Raw genomic sequence first — 20,644 nt, 5'->3', positions numbered from 1 at the left:
CTTCCTTCCTTCCTTCCTTCTTTCCTTCCTTCCTTCCTTCCATTCATCCTTTCCATTTATCTATTCAACTATCTATCTATCCCTTTGAAGTGCACAAAGCATTTTCCTTACACTAGCTTTGTGATGTAAGTGTTGTAACCTTTAAGCAATTATTTGTATGACCAGAAGCCTCATGTACCTACCACCACTTTTCCTCAAGCTCTATTTCTTGGGAAAGAACAGTGCTATATTTCTATCAGTTCCTTTTTCTCCTTTTTATTCTATTCATATCTTCCCCTCCCTCTCAACTATTTTCTCCAACTGACTGTAATAGGCTACATCAGCAGCTCAGCTTATTGACTTCATTCACTTTGCTGTATCCCTCTGAGGTGGGTCTCTCCAATTACTCTGTAGTTTCCTAGGACATTGTGCCTACTACAGGGCTTCACGACTTACTGGAGAAAATTTTCAGAGGTAACCATAAAAATGGTAACAAGATTATTTTAAAAATGTATCTCTGAAGAATCCCCAAATTTGACAGTTGGAAGAGAATTCCTAAGCCAAGCTATGCATGAGAGGAATTTCCACTATAACATCCCCAAAGAAGTTATGGACTTCAAGACTTTTAATGAGGGGAAATTCATCTCTTCTTAGGGTGGTCCATTCTACTTTTAGACAACCCTAATGATTGTTAAGTTTTTCTTGACATGTAACTTAAATTTAGTTCTTTTCGATTTCTGCCCGTTACTTCTGTTTTTGCTCTCAGGGCAAAACGGAACAAATATGATTCATCCTTCATGTGAGAGCTCTTCAAATGTGAGATAAAGGCATTCATTTCCCCAATGAATGTTTTCTTCTTCAAATTAACCATGCTCAGCTTCTTCACCTGATCTTTGTGACATTAATTAAGAACCTTTCACTTCTTAGTTGCCCTCCTGCTCTCCAACTTATCTATGGCCTTTTTGGATAACAGCACCCAGAACTGAACACAATACTGATCTTATTAGGGTAGAGCACAATGGAACTATCACCTCCCTCTTCTTAGAAGTGATGACCCTCCTAATACTGCCATATATCACATTAGCTATTTTTGTATCTGGTTGCCACATCACACTGCTGACCCATATTTAGCTTGCAGTTCAATAAAGCTCCTTTGTTTTGCAGAACTACTCTTTAACAGTGCCTACATCTTATTTTACTTGTAAAGTTGATTTCTTGTACCTAAATGTGAGAATCTACATTTATCTTTACTGAATTTCATCTTATTATATCTAGCACAATACACTAGCCTGTCAAGGTTGTTTTTATCCTATCATGCAGTGAATTAGCTATCTCTTTCCATTTTCTGTCAATTGCAGCACGCCATCCATACTTTTTATCTAAGTCGTTGATATGAATGTTAAAAAGCACAGAGCCAAACAGTTTGAGTTACTCCATTGGTGACCACCTGCCATATTACATTCCAACCATTAGCAACTAACTAATTTTTGAATCTAGCTAGTCAACCAGTTCTTAATCAATTTAGTGGTGTTATCTTCTAGTCTACATCTGTCCATCTTTTCCCCAAGAACAATATCAAAAGCTCTGCTGAACATCTAGGTAAACTACGTATAACACATAGAAACCCTGTCTGAAAAAAGGAAATAAGATTAATCTGGCATGACTTGATATTGATGAAGTCATGCTGGCTCTTTGTAATCATTTCTTCTATGTCTGAATGTTCACTCTATCTTTAATAATTAATTGGTTCTAGAATTTTCTCAGGAATCAAGATCAAGTTCATTCGTCTATAGTTTGTGGACTTCATCCTCTTTCCTTTTTTGGGAATTGAGATATTTGATCTTCTCCAAGCTCAACAGAATCTGTTTTCTATGATCTTTCGAATAACACTGGCAGTGGCTCAACAATCACATTTTTCAGTTCTTTCAGTACTCAAAGATCTAGTTCATCTGAATCAAGTGACTTAAATTCACCAAGGACAGCTAGGTGCTCTTTTACTATCTCTCTCTTGGTTCAAATGTCACTTCTCTGGACCTTAGTTTCTTTAGCTAAAAAATGGGGATGATAATAATGACTATATTACCTACCTCACAGGGCTTGTGTAAAAAGTAAATGAGATAATGCAGGTAATGGCATTTTAATCTTTAAAGCTCCTTTTAAGGGTCAGCTGCTACTATTATTCTAAAATCTATGGATTCTATTTCCTTAAAAGGTTTTAAAATTAGAAAGTATTGGAACAGCCTAGTTGCATTCCAATTAGCGCTGCTGTACACAGTTTAGAGTGTGTAAATTTACTTAGATAGTGTTAACACATTATTAGGAGGAGACAGAAGAGGATCTGATCAATTATTGGCTAAGAAGTACTTCAGGAAGATATTAAAGGAATTGGTAGGAAATAATTATTCAGAATATCACCTAGCTCAAAAATGAAATCACTGAGGAATACGAAGCACTTTAATAGAACTAAAATATGGTTTACTGCAGAGGGTGGTATCTTACAATACTCAGTTTATGTCTTTTTTACCAAGATGAGCTAGTGATATAAGGGAATTTAAACCCCTCTTCACTATCCTACTAAGGTCCTAAGAGACTCTTTCCCCCATATGTGTGAATAGCTTCTAATAACTTAGAAAGACCCAGGAGGTAGGGTCAGACCCAGTTGGCTTAGTGATTCTAACAGATTTAGAGTAAAAACCTAGTAAAATTCCAAACGCATCTGCTTATCTGGCATATTGGTTTCCCCCACCCTCCATGCCCCCCAGAGAGTCATTTGCCCAATAGTTTACTGAATGGGCAAACTTTCAAAATGAAACAACTTGGCCCCCATTCCTTAGAGAGCTTTGAAACTGAGGAAGATAAACACCTCCTCCCTGTTTCATCTAAAAGCTGGCAGTGGGTGCAAAGTATTAGAAGCCTTACCAAAAATAAGATCACTACTTTTTCCCATGATTTGTCCTTGGCTTCAAGGACTGGATTTCTGGACCCATGAATATTCTTCTTTATACAATAAATATTAAATAGTAATGGTTTCTTTTTTCTGATGAAGCATTTCTAAGTGTGGTAGTAGTAATAAAAATAATAATGATCTGAACTGGCATTTAAATAGCATTTTAAGGTTTACAAAGTACTTTACATGTATTATCTCATTTGATCTTGATAATAATCCTATGAGGTAGATGCAATTATGATCCCCATTCCCATTTTATATATGAAGAAACTGAGGCTCAGGAGATATTAAATGACTTGCCTAGTGTCATACAATTATTAAGTGCTTGAGGCAAAATTCAAATTCAGGTCTTCTTAATGCCAAGTCCAATACTCCACCGAATCACCTAGATGCCCACCAGGAGTTGGAGGTAGGAGGAGGGGGAGGTGTTGCTCACTCTAGACTAGAGCATAGAGTTCTCGATTATTTCTAGTGTTGTAGCTCCCTTTTGGAAGTCTGATAAAGACTAGAGTCCCATCAGAATAATATTTTAAAATACATAAAATAAAATACATAGAATTACGAAGGAAACCAAAGGTTTGTAAAGGAAATAAAGATATGATTTTTTTCTTTCAAGCTCACAGACCTGTTGAAATCTATTCACACATCCGGAAGAACCCTAAGCTAAGAATCCTTGCCCTAGAGGGAATGAACAATATAATTTCCAAGGAAGCGAGAATCTATCAAATTTTTGTCTGTCCAATCTACCCAGGCTCTTAACTCCAGACAATTCCAAGGAGCCTGAAAGTGATGATGTTTTGGCTATATCTACAGGTCTACTTTCCTTGCTATTTGTGACTACTACCCCAATATTTGACTTCCAACTGTATTATTCTCAGTATGGTGCCTTACCAAAGAAATTGGATTCATGGTCTCTCATATCTCCCTACACCCAACTTCACCCTCCAATAGTCCCTAAAATCCAAGAAATGAGAAGAAAACTGCCATAAGAATTTGCATAATAGGTCTTACATTCAACATAAGCATAAAAAATGCTTATCAAGGTAAGGGGAAGAGAAAGGACACTTGTAGCAACAGAAGTGAAATAATTCCTAAGTAAGAGCAGAAGAGACAAGAGTTGTAACTACAGAAACAGTGAAGAGAGTAGAGGGTGAGAAATTCAGTACATCAAAGAGAGTCCTTTCATTCCACAGAACACAATAAAAAACTATGCCCTCTGACATAGGTCTGCCAGTCTTCCCCCACTCCTAATAGCTTCTCCTAATTTATAGCTCTTATGGCTTCTTTACAGCTCTCCAAATACTGCATGCCAAGGTACATTTTTTTTAAACCCTTACCTTCCATCTTAGAATCAATACTGTGTATTGGTTCCAAGTCAGAAGAACAGTAAGAACTAGGCAATGGGGATTAAGAGAGTTGCTCAGGGTCACACAGCTAGGTAGTATCTGAAGTCAGATTTGAATCTAGGACCTCCCATCTCTAGTCCTGGCTCTCTATCCATTGAGTCACCTAACTGTCCCCAATGTACATCTTTCATGCTCTTCATGAAACAACTGCCAGAGATAGTAAACATGGTATACATTACCATTGGCCATTCCCTTTTTAGATTTGACTAATAGAAAAGAAAATTCTAGGCCATGTAATCCAAAACCCCTATTGATGAGGAAACTGAGGCCTGGAGAGGTCCAAGGTCATGCAGGTAGAAAATAATGTAGCTAGAATTCAAATTCCCGTCTTCAGACTCCAAATTTTGCTTTCTTTCCATGTAACAGGGGGCATCAAGGAGTCTTAGGGTTATTAGAGACCATCTAATTTAGGGGATAACCTTTGGCCCACAGATGGGGCCAGTGGAGAGATTTCAGAGAATCTGCACACTTAAAAATAGGAGAGAGGTTACATTTTTATTTTCACTAACTTCTAACAGAAATTTAGCGTTTCCTTTAATTGTTAAAAGAAACCAAACCAATTAGTGGTCCATCAACTCTGCCAGTTAGCTATAGGAATCTATGACACCAAAATGGTTGAGAAGCCCTGCTCTAATGTCATTCTCTCATCTTGCCTGAGAAGCAGCTAAAGACAAGAGAGGTAAAAGCACTTGTTCACAGTCATGTAGCTCTTCCTCATGTTACCAGAAAGGGATGGGGAGCATAAGAAGCAAAGAGCAGGCAAGACATGGAGGTCCATAAGGAGAAAGACAGGAGACAGGCAGAGCTATCAGTTGCAAGTGAATTGAAGTTAAAGAAGAGGCAGAGACAAGAGAAGCATGTATACACATAAATGCACATTTACATACACAAACAGAATATTTTAGGGTAAGGCAGACAGCAAACAAGAAGTGAGGCAGAATCAAGTGTTGGCAAAGCTGAACTTGTCAGGAAACATGCCAGGAAAGGGAGGAGCTCTAATGTAGAGCTCTCAAAATTTTTCATTCTCAGGGAGGAGAAGACAGCTGTGGCCTTGTGGGCCAAGATACGTGGGGCTAGCATTGAGTTCTTCACCACCATCTTCCACCTGGTCACCATTGGCCACCTCCTGAATGGGAGCAGCTATGGACCTTGAATGCCAGATAGGTAAGTTTGTCCCTCCTCATTTAGCAATGATGTCATTTAAAATGTCTGAGCAGAGGGATAGCTGGGGGGCTGAGTGGATTGGAAGTCAAGCCTAGAGATGGGAATTCCTGGGTTCAAATGTGACCTCAGACACTTCCTAGCTGCATGACCCTGTGTAAGTCACTTGACCCCCATTGCCTAGCCCTTAGCACTCTTCTGCCTTAGACTCTTTACCAGTATTGATTCTAAGACAGAAGGTAAGAATTTGAAAAAAAGAAAGAAAATGTCTGAGCAGAGAAGAAACAGCACAAAAAGTATCTGCAGAAGATTCAACTGGTGGGAATATGCAAGATAGATTTGCAGTGGACTGCATGTACTAACCAGGAACCCAATTACAAGTCAATTGCAATAATTTAGTGAAGTGATAAGAGCTTAAATGAGGTTTGTGAGAGTGAGAATAGAAAGGAAGGGGAGAATTCAAATATATTATGAAAAAGAAAAAAAGAAAAGGGATAGATAGATCCCTGTCTCAAAACTTGGCACACAATGTAGTAAACAAAATTTATGTTTCTTGGAATTTACAGAATTTTTCATCCATAATGATTCCACATAACTTCTGTTAATCTGAATCACACAAGCTCCCTGACTAATAAGAATCTAACCATAGCACACAGGTTGTCCCAACAAATCCCTTCCAAAGCTATCTTTCATTTTGACTGTGGAGAAAAAGCTGCCTTTGCTTATTAATGTCAAGGACACATATGCACAAACAGCTAATGATCACACCTCAGGACTCAGGTCTCTGAATCCTGAAACCTTACACCAGGTGCAAACACTGTTTCCAACAGATGGAGGCACTTAATAAATATTCCTTGTTGATGAAATCTAGGAAAATGGATTTTTCAGGTTCCAAGAAAAGTTTTAGACATGGAAATTTAAAGAAAATGTTATTAGCTTGGGCTCTACTATTGCTGGAAGTATTGCTGGATTTGGAGTTGGAGGACGAGTTCAAATCTTTAAGAGTTCCTTGAAGTTATTTAATATTTATAGTCCTCAGTTTCCCCAAAATGATGGGGAGAGGGTGGAAAAAATGATTTATAGAGTTCCTTATGGTTAATTATCCTATGATCCTATAAATTTATGATAATTTTGATAGAGGATCAATTTACTATTGTATTTTTATTACCCATCCCCTTTCTTCCAAAAGAAAAAAAATTCTAAGAAAACTAATAGTAAAGAAATTTAAAAGGGATCAACTCCAAAAAATATGGATCCCAGAGATGAAAAAATACATCTCCCCAAAATACTTCCTACCTGTGTAACCTTTGGCCAGTCACTTAACCCCAAATCCTTAGCTCTTACCTCTCTTCTGCCTTGGAACCAATCAATATACAACATTGATTCTAAGATAGAAGGTAAAAGTTAAAAAAAAAATACATATCTCTTACTTTGTCCCATAGATAGAGCACTGTGTTTATAGAGACTGCATATGTAGAACCCTGAAACTTAGCTGACCACGAAGAGAATGAATTGATCTTGTATTATTTATTTACTGATCCTATTTACAATTAATTTATTTTGTTCTGTAACTGCTTAAGTGAAGGTTTTGTATCTCTGGACTTGGTTCAGAATTCAACTGGTCTGAATGACTTATTTAAAACCCTAGCTCTCTTGCTAATCACTGATCTATTCTTGCCTCTAGGAATTAGCTGACCATGAGGGGATGAATGTAATCACAAGAAAGGTGGGTCTAGTATCTTTACACCACCAAGTTATTCTTCAAGGATGTCTAGGTTGCTGTCCAAAAAATCTGTGTCTCAATCTTGCAAATGGACTCAAAGAACACTTCTTAGTTTCAGAAGGGGGCCATTGTTAGTCACCAAATTTTCAATCAATCATGTTCCCTGCACTTCAGCTCTGAAACCAGTCATGTTGCCCTCAGTCCTCTGATGTCACCTGCCCTGTTCTGTTCTTTGTTCTGTACTCCCCAAAACCTTTAAAAAAGGGGGAGCTGTCCATTTTTTCTAGGTCTTTGGCATAAATGGAGACAAGCCATTGACCCATTTATTTACATATATATGTGTGTATATATATATATATATGTCACTGTTAATAAATGTTATCTTGCTTAAAGAAACATATCTCAGTTTACCTTCTTTGTTAAATTTCAATTGTGACAACCAGAAGATCCCAGTCATAGATTTTGAGCTCAGGATACTTTAAAAGTTATTGATTCAAAGCCCCTAATTTTACAGATAAGGAAACTGAGGCTCAAAGGTGTTAGTGATTTGCCCACAGTGATGTAGGTAAGGAAGTGACAGAGGCAAGACTTGGGTCATCCAGTGCTAAAGTAAGAGCTCCTTTCATTTTACCAGATCATCTCCCAATGTGTTGGCTACTTTTGTGAAACCTGTTGGGGTGGGGGGAGGAGTCTCTTTTCCCCCCATTCTTTGTTAGAATGGATAATATGCTAAACAGGGAAGAGGGGAGGGACAGAGTTGGAAATTAAGATGATGTCAAAACAAAAGATATCAATATTTTTAAGAAAAAATAAAACCTTTAAAAACAAGGATAGCTAACTACAAACCATTTAAATGTAATCATTAAAGCAAGTCCTGTAAGCACCTTTAGTTGCCAGCACTTTTCATTCAATGCAGCAAAGAAGTCCTAAGTACCTACTATGTACAAAGCTCTTGTTAACCAAGTTTGAGGTGACATGCTTAAAAACTATAAATTTTTATTTATACCATGCTTCTAATTCCAACTAACTTAATCCTCTCTCTACCACCCACTCACCCACCCACGCTGAGTACAAATAAGTGCTGTTCAAGCATCATTGAGAAGTCAGCACAAAAACTGAGGGGATGCCTATTGACTGGGAAATGGCTAAACAAGTTGTGGTACGTGATTGTGATGGAATACTACTGCACCACAAGAAATGACAAGCAGGTTAATTGAAAAAAAAATGGAAAGACCTACATGAAATTATGAAGAGTAAAATGAATAGAGCCATAAGAACATTATATACAGCAACAGAAAATTTTTGAAGAATGACTTGTGTAGGTCCATCTCCATAGAAAGAACTGAGAAGTTGAAACAAGCAAGACATAGTTTTATACTATGTCTTTTTTTGGTCAAATGATGCCTTTTCTTATGAGGAGAGGGGAGGGAGAGTGGGAGATTTCTGGGAATCTTAATGTTAACTAATGAATTTTTTAAAAGATGTATTGCATGCACATATAAAAGGGTTGTATCGATAAGAAGCTGGCCTTTTGAAGCCAGAAAGATATGGGTTCAAATTCTAGCCTCAAATACATCCAGCATCAGCAGGAAAATGGGCACACATAGAGGTCATGAGTAGAGAGAAACTCCTAGGGAACACAAGTGGTCAGGCACACTGGAGGAAGGCTAAAAAGCTGGTGATGTTCTTGTAGAATCCACCAGACACTGATTCATTGGTGACTTCTGTATACTTTGTGCTCCTAAGAAGTACACTGCACAGACACCATGGATACCACCAGACTGGCTGCCACCTGATTGTGCTTTGATGGGCGCCACTTTACTGACTGGCTGTTGTTTCTCTAGCCCTTTAGCTTTAGGTCTGGTTCAAATCCTGTCCCACGATGCATTTTAAGAAATCACTACAACCCACACTGCTAGGACAAGTAGGAGATAACACATAGGTCCGCCATCTTCTAATCAGGATCTCAGGTCTAGGTACTGGGCTCTTGAGGCTTTTCATTGGCAACTCAATTTTGCAGTTGAGATTTCTGTTTCAATTGGTTGTACCCTGATCCTCTGTCAATGAAGAGACAGGAAAAGAAATCCCCCTTGTCCCCACTTTGCTGCTTTCTCTAAAGGGACTTCTCAAGAGCTGGGTTTTTCCTTCCCAGGTGACTCTTTTAAAATAATTTCTTTTTCTTTTTGTTAAACCCTTACCTTCCATCTTGGAATCAATACTGTGTATTGGTTCCCAGGTAGAAGAGCGGTAAGAGCTAGGCAATGGGGTTCAAGTGACTTGCCCAGGGACATGCAGCTAGGAAGTACCTGAGTCCAGATTTGAAACCAGGAGCTCCTTTCTCCAGGCCTAGCTCTCAGTCCACTAAGACACCTAGCTATTCCTCTATACCAGTGGTTCCCAAACTTTTTTGGCCTTCCAGAAAAAATATTATTTAGCGCCCCCTGGAAATTATGAAACTATTTATTGAACTCAGAATAGAATGTAATACAAAAAAAGTGTGGCCATCACAGCTTCCCTGGATTGCTGCAGCACCCACCAGGGGGCGGTAGCACCCACTTTGGGAATCACTGCTCTAAATTGATATTTAAACTAGTAGGGCAGGCTTAAATTTTAAACTTTCATTTTCTTCTGTTGCCCCACATAAGTGGGAGAAGGAAAGGGTCAGAGCCTCATGTGCCTTTCATATGTGAATAGGTTTCTCTAAGGCTAAAAGGCTCACATTCATATGCCTATTAAGTGATTCTTATAATTTCATGAATTGGACTGGGTTGAGCCAATTGATCAGGGATTCTTTGATTAATTCCTAACTATCAACATAAATGCTTGAAAATTTGGTTCAGGATCAAGAAATAGGAAAGGTCAACAGTTCACAGACACTTCAGAAATCTCAGGACACATCATAAATATTTTATTCACGAGAGTTGGAAGGCGCTGGGTATAAGGGCGCTGCAAACAACATTATAAGAAATTGAATGAACTCTACCTTCAAAGCAAGAGGGGAAAAGGCTACAGGCACAGCTGTTTATGAAGAATCAGCTGTGTCTGGGGAGTCGGATCACTAACTAGTTGGGGCAAAGGCCAAAATCAAAACTAAATTAGACAGAAGGATAAAAATGAGAAAGCCCTGCATGTGATTACAGTGACATCAATGCAGACCTCAGAAACAAGTTGCCACGTCCAAAGAATGGGAAACGTGTGACAGTAAAGATATTGACCCCATCACCCTGTCTTTATGAAATCAGAGAATAGGTCATCTCTTCCAACACTTCCTGAAATAGGAATCCCCTACACTCCATCTCTGACAAGTGGTCCCCCCGCTTCTGCTGAAATAACTCTAGGAAAAAGTTGACCTGAGGACCATTCCACTTTTGCACAGCCTCAATCATTAGGAAAGGGTTCATTTTATTAAGCCTAAATCTTTTCAGCTTCCACCCACTGCTTCTAGCACTGCCCTTGAGGCTATGAAATAAGACAAATCAAACTCTTTTTTTTCTTATTACCCCTCTAAAAATATTCGAAGAAAGCTATCTTGTTTTCCCTAATGAAGGGTAGACTCATAAATTATTTTTATATTTATATCATATTAATATATATTTATATTATATATAATTTCTTAATTAATAATTGGCTCTCCTTCCCCCCTCCAAAAATACATATATATGCAGGACACAATTTACAGTTTGAATTACATTATTAAAATTTTATCACTTTTTTTTTGAGGCTAGTTGTTACTGTTGTTGTTCAGGCATTTTCAGCCATGGTTCTAATTCTTTGTGACCCCATTTGAAGTTCTCATGACAAAGATATTGAAAAGGTTTGCCATTTCCTTCTAGTTGAGGCAAAGAAGGTTAAACATTTTGGCCGGAGTCACATAGCTAGTAAGTGTCTGAGGTCACACTTGAACATATGAAGATAAGTCTTCCAGATTCTAACTGAAGTCTTCTATCGACTGGGCTACCAAACTGCTCTAGGTTTTGAGTCTAGAATATTACAAAAGGAATATTTCAAACCTTGATTTGTAGTTTGCCAATTTCTGAGTTATATATACTCTTTCACCAAAAATTTAACAATCAATGGAGAACTGGTTGGAGCTGGCTTTAGCACAGCCCTGCCCCTATCCCATCTTCTCAAGAAGAAACTTCCCTAGGCCCTTCAACTAACCTTTTAAAAAGTATATGTCCAGGGCAGCTGAGTAGCTCAGTGGAATGAGAGTCAGGCCTAGAGACAGGAGGTCCTAGGTTCAAATCTGGCCTCAGCCACTTCTCAGCTGTGTGACCCTGGGCAAGTCACTTGACCCCCATTGCCTACCCTTACCACTCTTCTGCCTTGGGGCCAATACACAGTATTGACTCCAAGATGGAGGGTAAGGGTTTAAAAAAAAAAGTATGTAGAATTTAGAGTTAGAGGATGTGCGTTCTAATTCAGACACTGTTATTATTAACAACAGGGGGGAAAGCATTTCACTTCTGAAATTCCTCATCTATGAGTTGAGAGGGCTAAATGAGAGAACTTCCCAAATGCCCTTCTAGTTCTAAATCCAGAATCCTATGATCCTGGATGCCTTTTCCTGCATGATAATATATGACAGAGGTATCAAATACATGATCTGCAGGCTCCATATGTGACATGAACCAAACTAAAATGTGTTTTCTTACTTTGATGTATTAATAGAGAGATAAACACTAGTGGTTTTCTAAGTTAATATGTGCAGTTTAGGAGAGCCCTTGTTTCTTTTTGAGTTTGTCATCACTTTAAAGGCTTGCAAAGGGTTTTATAGATATTTTTTTCACTTGCTCATCCCCATAACCCTGGGAGGTAGGTGCTATTATTATCACCTCCATTTTACAGATGAGGAAACCAAGATGGAAAAGGATGAAATGAATTGTCCAGGATCAAACAGCAAAGAAGCTTATGAGGCAATACTAGAACTCAGGTCTTCTTAATTCCAGGTCCAGTGCTTTCAACATTACACCATCTAGACTGCCTCTGGTCAGTTGGATGATCTCCCGCTTTCTTTTTTTAAAAACTTCCTCTTTTGGAGATATTCTGAGAAACATCCATCCTTTTAAGCTGGTATTGCCTCTTACAAATATTTGGATTTTTTAAAAATTCATTTTGCCAGTTTGGTGTCCCAAATTAACTGCCTGAATTTGGATAAGCCAGTCTCTCTGAGTTTCCAGTTCCTCATGTGCAAAGGGGGAGTGATGATACTTGATCCACCTACATCACAGGATTATTGCACGGGAAATGCCATCTACCTTCTTAGTAGTAATAGGTGTCATCAAGGTCTACAGTGACCTTTCTGACATATCCCAAGGCTTCTTCTCTGTACCATACTAACCCAACTTTCAGCTCAAGAAAATAAACCATTTCATACTCTGTTATATTTCATGGGCATAGATGGCACAGTGGATGGAGTGCTAGGTCAAGAGTCAGGGAGACTCATCTTCCTGAGTTCAAATCTGGCCTCAGACACTTCCTAGTTGTGTGACTCTGGGCAAGTCATTTAACTCTATTCACCCCAGTTCCTCATCTATAAAATGAACTGGAGAAGGAAATGGCAAACCACTTCAGTATCTTTGCCAGGAAAACCCCAAAAGGGGTCACAAAGAGTCAGATAATGACTGAAATGACTAAAAATAATAAAACTATATCTCACAATCCCAATTAAAGGTAAAAAAAAAACCAGCCCTGCAAATAACATAATCCCAACCATTCCTTCATTCATTTAAGAACCCGTTGAGTATTTTCTACATCTGCAGTCCCTGATAGGTGATAAATCTACAAGTGTCCCAAGTGCTGAGTTCTATAAAACTGCCAAGAGCTATTTTGCGAGAATGGAAGCTTCACAAGAGTCCCCAGAGAACCTGAACAATTTCTGGCACATATGCCGACATGCAAAAGCCAGCTCTGGAGTGGGCAGAAAACCGTGCTGTTATGGGAACCTCAGAGAGTGGTTTGACTTTTTCCTTTGTCTTTTATAAGTTCAATTTAACTCTTCTGAATACACTCTGGACAGACTGCCACCTTCGCCGACCTGACGTGAATGCTGCCCGGCATGAGGTCAGATGCCTGGGTCAGGACAACATTAATTAGACTGTGCAGTGGAGCAAACACTCTTCTCTCTCCCCGTTGGCATCAGAAGTCACGATGGGCTTCAATTCCAGCCAAACTGGCCTGTTTGCTATTCCCCACATGTGACCTTCCATTGATTGTCTCTGTGCTTTCTTACAGGTTGTCTCCCCTGTGCTTGGAATGCCTACCCTCCTTCACTAAGCCTCAAAAAATTCCTAGTTTCTTCCAGGCTTTCACATCCACTTCTGATATGAGGTCTATACCCAGTCCTTCCTATTTTTAGTACCTTCCCACCATCTTGAAAATAACTACATATTTCACAGGACCCATAGCTAGACCCATAAGGGATCTAGGACTAGGATCCCTGAATCATATATTTGAAGACAAAAAGAATTTTAAAGATTATTGATTCTAACCCTTTCATTCTAAAATTGGGGAAACTGGAGCCCCAAAAGATTAAGGAATATGCCTTAGGTCACAAAGGGAGTGGCAGAGTCAGGGCATAGACCTAAAGCCACTTTCTGCTGTTCAACATTTTATATTTATTTATTTTTGTATGAATTGTTTTTCCATCATTATTATCATCACTGATCGCATTTAGCCCTTTCTATTTGTTATCTTATTCTATCCTTACAAAAACCCTAAGAGGAAGGTGCTATTAGAATCCTCATTTTACTGCTGAGGAACCTGAGGCTGAGAAAGAGTAAGCAACTTGCCAAGAGTCATACATGAGAATCTGAAGCTGGATTTGAAGACACTGGTCTTCTCGGCACCAGGTTGCTGAGACATGCTGAGACACCTAGCCACCTAATAGAATGTGAGCTCTTTGAGATTTGGGACTCTTATTTTTGTCTTTGTATTCTTAGCACAGTACCCTGAACACAGTAATAGATCAGTTTTTGTTGAATGAATGAATACATAATCTATTTACCTCTTTAGGGCTAGCCACATGGAACCCAACAGCTTTGTAGGTTCTTCCTTTATTTCAGAATGAGAAAAGAAACTGGGAATCTGCTTATAAACCAAGCAAAGTATCAAACAAAAATTATATTTCTGAATATACTAAATTTTATTTTAAGAAAGAAGCAAGATTCTCATAGCAAAAAATGCTACAAAATGGAACATCAGCTTCCTGTCATTAATGGGTACCAATATGGGGACTAATTAGGGGCTACACAAGGTGGGGAGGGGAGGAGAATACTTAAGAACATGTCTTAAGAACTAATGCTAGAAAGTCATCCTTGAAATTTGCAATTTGATGAACAAAAACAAATGAAAAATTTCAAAGTAGATCTTGATGGCCGCAGTGTGTTTGTATTAATAAAGAAAAATGGGTGCTATGTTAGAAATAGTACAGGGCTTCAGTCCTAACTGCTTCTTACTTCTTATACACACTTTATTGAGACCTCAGTTTCCTTATCTGTACAGTGAGGAGCGACTAGATAATCTCTAAAGTTCTAAATCCTGTGAGTCCTACTCCAGGCAAGAAAGTCTATTTCTCCTAATAAGCCTATTCATTATCATCATTATCATTATTATTATGCTTCAGATAATATTTTGGCACCTTAATTTTATTGAGAATTTTATATTTCTCAAAATATTTTCATATTTATAAACTCATTTTATCCTCACAAAAGCACAGTGATGTGGGTAGGGAAGATATTTTTATCTCTGTTTGACGCATAAGGAAAAAGATGCTCCAATAAGTTATATAATTTGTCCATGGTGTTAGACAGCAGAGTTCAGAATTAGGGCTGTAACCATATTTCCTTGTCGTTAGTCCAGTGTCCTTTGTGAACCAAGAGAATGTTATATACAGCAACTGAAATATTGTTTGAGGAATGACTTGAATATACCCACCTCCAGAGAAAAAAACAATAAATAGAAACTAGCATACACACAGACACATCTTTTTGTTATATGATACCTTCTCTAGTATGGGGAGGGGAAGGGAAGGTGGGAGATACCTGGGAAATTTTGTGTAACAAACTAATTTTTTCTTAAGAAGAAGCTCTCCAAATGACATAAGAAAAATGACTAATTTTTCGCAGGCTTTGACTCTTCCATCCTACCATCATACATATACCCCTAAAGAGGTCAAAGCCTGGAAGTTTCCATTTATGCCACAATAGTAGTACTGATGAGGGTCACACACAAAAAAAGTCTAGAACTGAAATGGATTCCTGTCAATTAAGAAACAGCTGAATATATTATGGCAAAGGAATATCATGGAATCTCCTTGTGCCATATGAAATGGCAAGCATGTAGAATTCAGAGGAATTTGAAATGACTTCTTTGATGTAGAGTGAAATAAGACAGGAAAAAGATATACACAGTGATTACAGTAATGCAGATGAATGGAATCCTAAAATGAAGCTGAAGAGTGAATAATTCTAACAACCACTCCTAGATCTATGAGAAAGATGAGGAAGCACATTCCTTGTCTTGGAAGAGAAGTGAGTAGGAGGAAGGGTCAATGGAGAACAGAGTGTCAACTATAGGTTTAGCATAATGCTTGGCACATAGTAGGTGCTTAATAAAAGCTAGCTGATATTAGATGCAATCACTGTATTGCTGGTTTTGCTTAACCTTTTATTTTTATTTATTTATTTTGGTATAAAGGAGGGTTCATGGGTAAGGAGAAGAGGGAGGATATATCTAGAAATGGCACTGATATAAAAACAAAAGACCAAAGTGAAACTCAGTTCTTAAAATCATTTCAACCCCCTAAATCACTTGCTAACCAGTTTATAAATAATAATAGATATAGACCTGGAAAGATTTTTAAAACTAGTCAAACTTCTCATTTGAGGCCCAGAGAATTTAATGGCCACACAGACAGAACAGTGGTAGTGCCAGCATTCAAAAGAAGGATCTCCAACTCCTTTGGGGCTCTTTCCATGGTCCCAAGGCAGAACACAATTCTTCTCTAATATGAGATCCAGTCTTAGGACAACACTCAGGACAAATACATATCCTATCCACCCATCCAGTTCCCAAGATGAGATGACAGATATTAACGCACCTTTGGAAGTTTAAAGCATTCCCATATGTAAAGCATTATCTTTATTAAAAATATAGCCAGATGTCCCCATCTATACTACTCTTCCCCAGGAGCAAATGTAGTGAAATAGAAAGGGGACAATACTGCATTTATCAGGTATCACTTAAGAACAAGCTATTCTACATAAATGAATTTTATAGATAAATGAAGTTCACCCCTTTAAAGACTGAAATAATTTTTATTTTAATCACTTAGGATGGAAGTATCTCAAAGATGTGAAAACTTTCTCTCTACACTTTTTCTTGAGGTGGGGTTAGGGACATCCAGACTTGGGTTATTGAAGAGGCAAAAGAAAACTATCTGCCTTTGATCTTTCAAAAACTTTATTTAAAGAAAAAACCAGGGGAGTGCCCTATACTGAAATTCACTAATCCCGCTAAACCCTGAATCTTCTCAGATTCAAAGTTACCTCCTAGGTAGGGGGTCTTAGGTAGGGCATGGCCCCTACCTAGCATGGGATTGGTCCAATTCAAGGCCAATCCCACACCAGGAAGTAGGTGGGCGGGATCCCTGTGGCATGCTGGAGGATGCAGTTCCTCCAGTCACAACACTTCAAAACCCACAATTTCCTTGGTACAGGGAATTTCAGTGTGGAAATTCTCCAAAGATCCAAGTTGGAAATTTGCTTATATTCTCAAAGAAAAGATAGTAGTCATTGTTTAACCTCAATGCCTCGGAATTTTCATTACAAACGACTACTGCAATGTGCCATAATTCAGTTATATATAATATAGTTCCAATAGAAGCTACTGAAGTCGGGGTATAAAGGGCTGCTTCCTCCTCTACTAAATGGTGTTATAAAAAAATAGGACTCTGATAATACTATGCTTCTATGGGATATTGGTTAGGGAAGCTGTGTCTTTGTATTCCCCTAGGTAACTGGTGACTGGGGAACACCAACTCAGTCACCTTTGCTTGATGGTATAATTCCCTATTCTAAATGACAGTGCCCAAGCAGGACCCTTAATGGTCTGGTGGATGGGTAACCCTTTCAGGTCCCACCTGGGGTTGGATTGATTATTAATATTGGGCTCTAATTAGCCTTGGATCCCATTTTGTCTGACTGCATTGCTCCCTCCCCAAGGGTCATGATATAATGACTACTCAGGAAGGTACTTAATGAAACTTTATCTATTGATCTTAAATAGGGAAAGGAATAATTAGGAACGAATTGGGGATAGAAGACCCTGTCACATTAATATCTATGATCAATAATCCCTCAGGACTGTAGGCTGTTGTTTCAGTAAAGCTGGAGCTATTGTTTTCCCACTCCTCTGGTTCAGCTTGGCCACTGCCAAACCAGAAACGGCAATCTGCTCAGTTGGTACAGATATTGTGATTTCTCTCAGCTTCCTTATTATCAGTTTGTGATATGTCAGCCTTGACAGCCTTCAGGAAATATCCACCCTTACTTCCCTCTTCTTCTTCGCCTCCCTTCCTCCTGTTCACCACCCAGGCCCAGATACCTAAATAGCTAATGATGATTCAAATGCCTAAAGATCTAGGGAGATTCAGGGAGAACCAATGACCCACGGTCAGGGATCCACAGATCAATGCTCCAAGACCTAAGATCAAAGATGAATGGTCAAAGGCCAAGTACCAAATTAAAAGCCCAAAGACCAAAGACGCCTCCCAGATGGCTGTTAGGGGGTATTTATACTCTCAGGCCAACCACCTTTTCCCTGTCCTCACGGCCTCTGGGAACATTCCAAAGTTTCCAACTGTTTTCACCTGTCAATCAAGGTGGGACTAACAATTCTCAGAGTTTGAATATAACAATGGCCATTGAATGGTTTGGTTTTTGATTCAGTGGCTAGGCAGTGGGAGGCTAAATACTTGCCCAGGATCATACAACTAGAAAGTATCTGAGGCCAGATTTGGAACTGGGACCTCCCAAGTCAATCTGCTGTGCCACCTAGTTGCCCTTGACTGCTTTTCTTTATTCACATCTGGCTTAATCATCAGGAGCCATTTGTTACTGGTTTCTTACAGCCCAAAGCTCTTATCCACTAACAATAATTGACCTAATTAGAGTGCCTTAAAGTTACATATTTAATATATATATTTATATATATTTAATAAGTTTTATAATATATTTATATATTTAAAGTTATATATTTAAGCCTCACAACAAGCCTGTCAGGTAAGTAGGACAGATATCATCATCCTATTTTACAGATGAAAAAGCTGAAGTTCTATGAGATTGTATCTTGCTCTTGATCACACAGATAGTAATTATCAGAGAAAGTTACAGTTTGAACTCAAATCTTCCAAACCCCAAGCTTTGCACTCTATTCTTTTGCTTCTGCCCACTTGGGAATGCCTAGAGAAATGCTCCATTCCTGACCCATACACCTACCTTAGACTGGGTTTCGCATCGGGGACAGTCACAATCAAAGCAGTACTGTTCTTTCAGCTGCTTCTGCCTCTCTGCACTGGGCATGAGCACATCAAGGTAGCAGATGGTGAGCTATGAAGAAGCCAAAGGATAAAAGAAAAGAGATGATCAGATTTGGATTCTGTACCAGATCTGGTAGGTAACATGTTCCAGGGACTACACCAGATCTGTCTTGGGGCATCCATAAACAAGGGGCTTATGGGAAAGGGGATTTCTGGTGTCCTTGGAAAAGGGTGTGCCACTTAACCTCCCAATGAAGCTCTATTGGCTTCCAGGTTCTTCTCTCTATGAAGCACCCACCACACAGTTGCCCAAATCATCTTCCTAAAGGAGATGCCTTACCATTTGACTCTCTAGTCCAGAACATTCAAAAGCTCCTTATTGTTTTCAGGATAAAATGAAAATTCTTTAGCTTGGCACTTAAAAAGCCTTTCATAGTCTAGCTCTAGTCTACTTTTCCAAGCTTTTTTCACATTAATCCTCTTTTTGCACTCTATGCTCTGGCCTAATTAGTCTACTTGCTCTTCCCAGAACATTGCATAAGATGTATATATATGTATATACATATATAATGAATTATAATATAATAATTATAATAAACTTATAATAAAACTTCAAAATTGCAATATATTATAAAATTATATAGTAATTTATATTTTATATAATTATATATCACATAACATATGACAATATATTATGCAAAATATAATTATCTAATATAATAATTATCAAATATATATTATATATTTAAATCTTTACACTATATTATATAATTATATAGTAATTTATGTTTAATATAATTGTACATTATATGACATAAAATATAATTATCTAATATATGATAATTATCCAATATATGATAATATATTTCAATGTTTGCAATACATTATATAATTATATAGTAATTTGTGTTTTTAAAATTATATATTATATGATATATGAGAATATATAATATGCAAAATACAATTATCTAATATATTTCAACATTTTCAATATTATAATTTTATAAATATATGATTGTAACATATTATATATATACATCCTATGCAAAGTTCTGGGAATTATTATAAATTCACATCTATCTATATATAGTTATTATCTTAGAAGTCTTATTGAGTGCACAAGAGAACCAGATGTTTTTAAATCCATATTTGACTATTTTTTGGCTTAAAATCATAAGCTTTGGGTGTAAGATTTAGAGCTAAAAGGCCAGAGGTATCCAAATGTATGCATACATACACACATGCCCTAGACATACTCTTGTGCTTAGAATACATTCTGCTCTGGGCATTTTCTTGGATCATCTCTTCTGCTCAGAATTCTCTTTCCTTAATTCTGACAATTGACCTCTGTGGCTTCCTTTAAGCCCCAAGTAAAATGGCATCTTCTACAGGAAGCCTTCCTTCACCTGTCTAAATTCCAGTGCCTTCCCTCTGTTTATTATCAACCATTTATCTTGTATATAGCTTGGTTTGTATATATTTGTTTACTTGTTTTCTCCTTCATTAGATTGTAAACTCCTTGAGGGCAGTGGCCTCTTTTTCTATCACCAGCATTTAGTACAATGTCTGGAACACCATAAGCACTTCATAAATGTGTATTGATTAATTTATTGATTCTCACCTCTAACTATTAAAATCCTTGACTTTCTTCAAGTCTTGGTTCATTGTTGCCTCTTATGGTAGGAGTTCTTATTCAGAAAGCTTGCAAATTTGGATAAGAAAAATGTATTTTTGCTAACATATCTAAATTTAACATTTCCTTCAATGATTTAACAATATTATTGTGAGAAAAGATTCAGAGACCTCACCAGATTATGATATACATACATCCAAACAACTCTGGTCCTCTGGGAAGCCTGACCTCATGCTCCTGGTTCTTTTTTTTTTTT

The 20,644-nt window shown here is 37.9% G+C and overlaps 1 protein-coding gene across 1 annotated transcript in view; it reads right to left on the bottom strand.

The window, feature by feature from the left end:
- The window catches only part of SMYD3 (SET and MYND domain containing 3), a 252,590-nt gene that overhangs the window by 225,567 nt on the left and 6,379 nt on the right, over positions 1-20,644 (bottom strand). The window contains exon 2 of the mRNA XM_044675986.1: positions 18,715-18,825. Coding sequence (XP_044531921.1) covers positions 18,715-18,825 — 111 coding nt within the window. The remainder of the gene's footprint in view (positions 1-18,714; positions 18,826-20,644) is intronic.

Source organism: Gracilinanus agilis, chromosome 4 (genome assembly GCF_016433145.1).
Source record: "Gracilinanus agilis isolate LMUSP501 chromosome 4, AgileGrace, whole genome shotgun sequence".
Taxonomy (NCBI): Eukaryota; Metazoa; Chordata; class Mammalia; order Didelphimorphia; family Didelphidae; genus Gracilinanus; species Gracilinanus agilis.
Note: the sequence above shows the minus strand (reverse complement) of the source record. Positions and strands in the feature narration are given on the sequence as shown.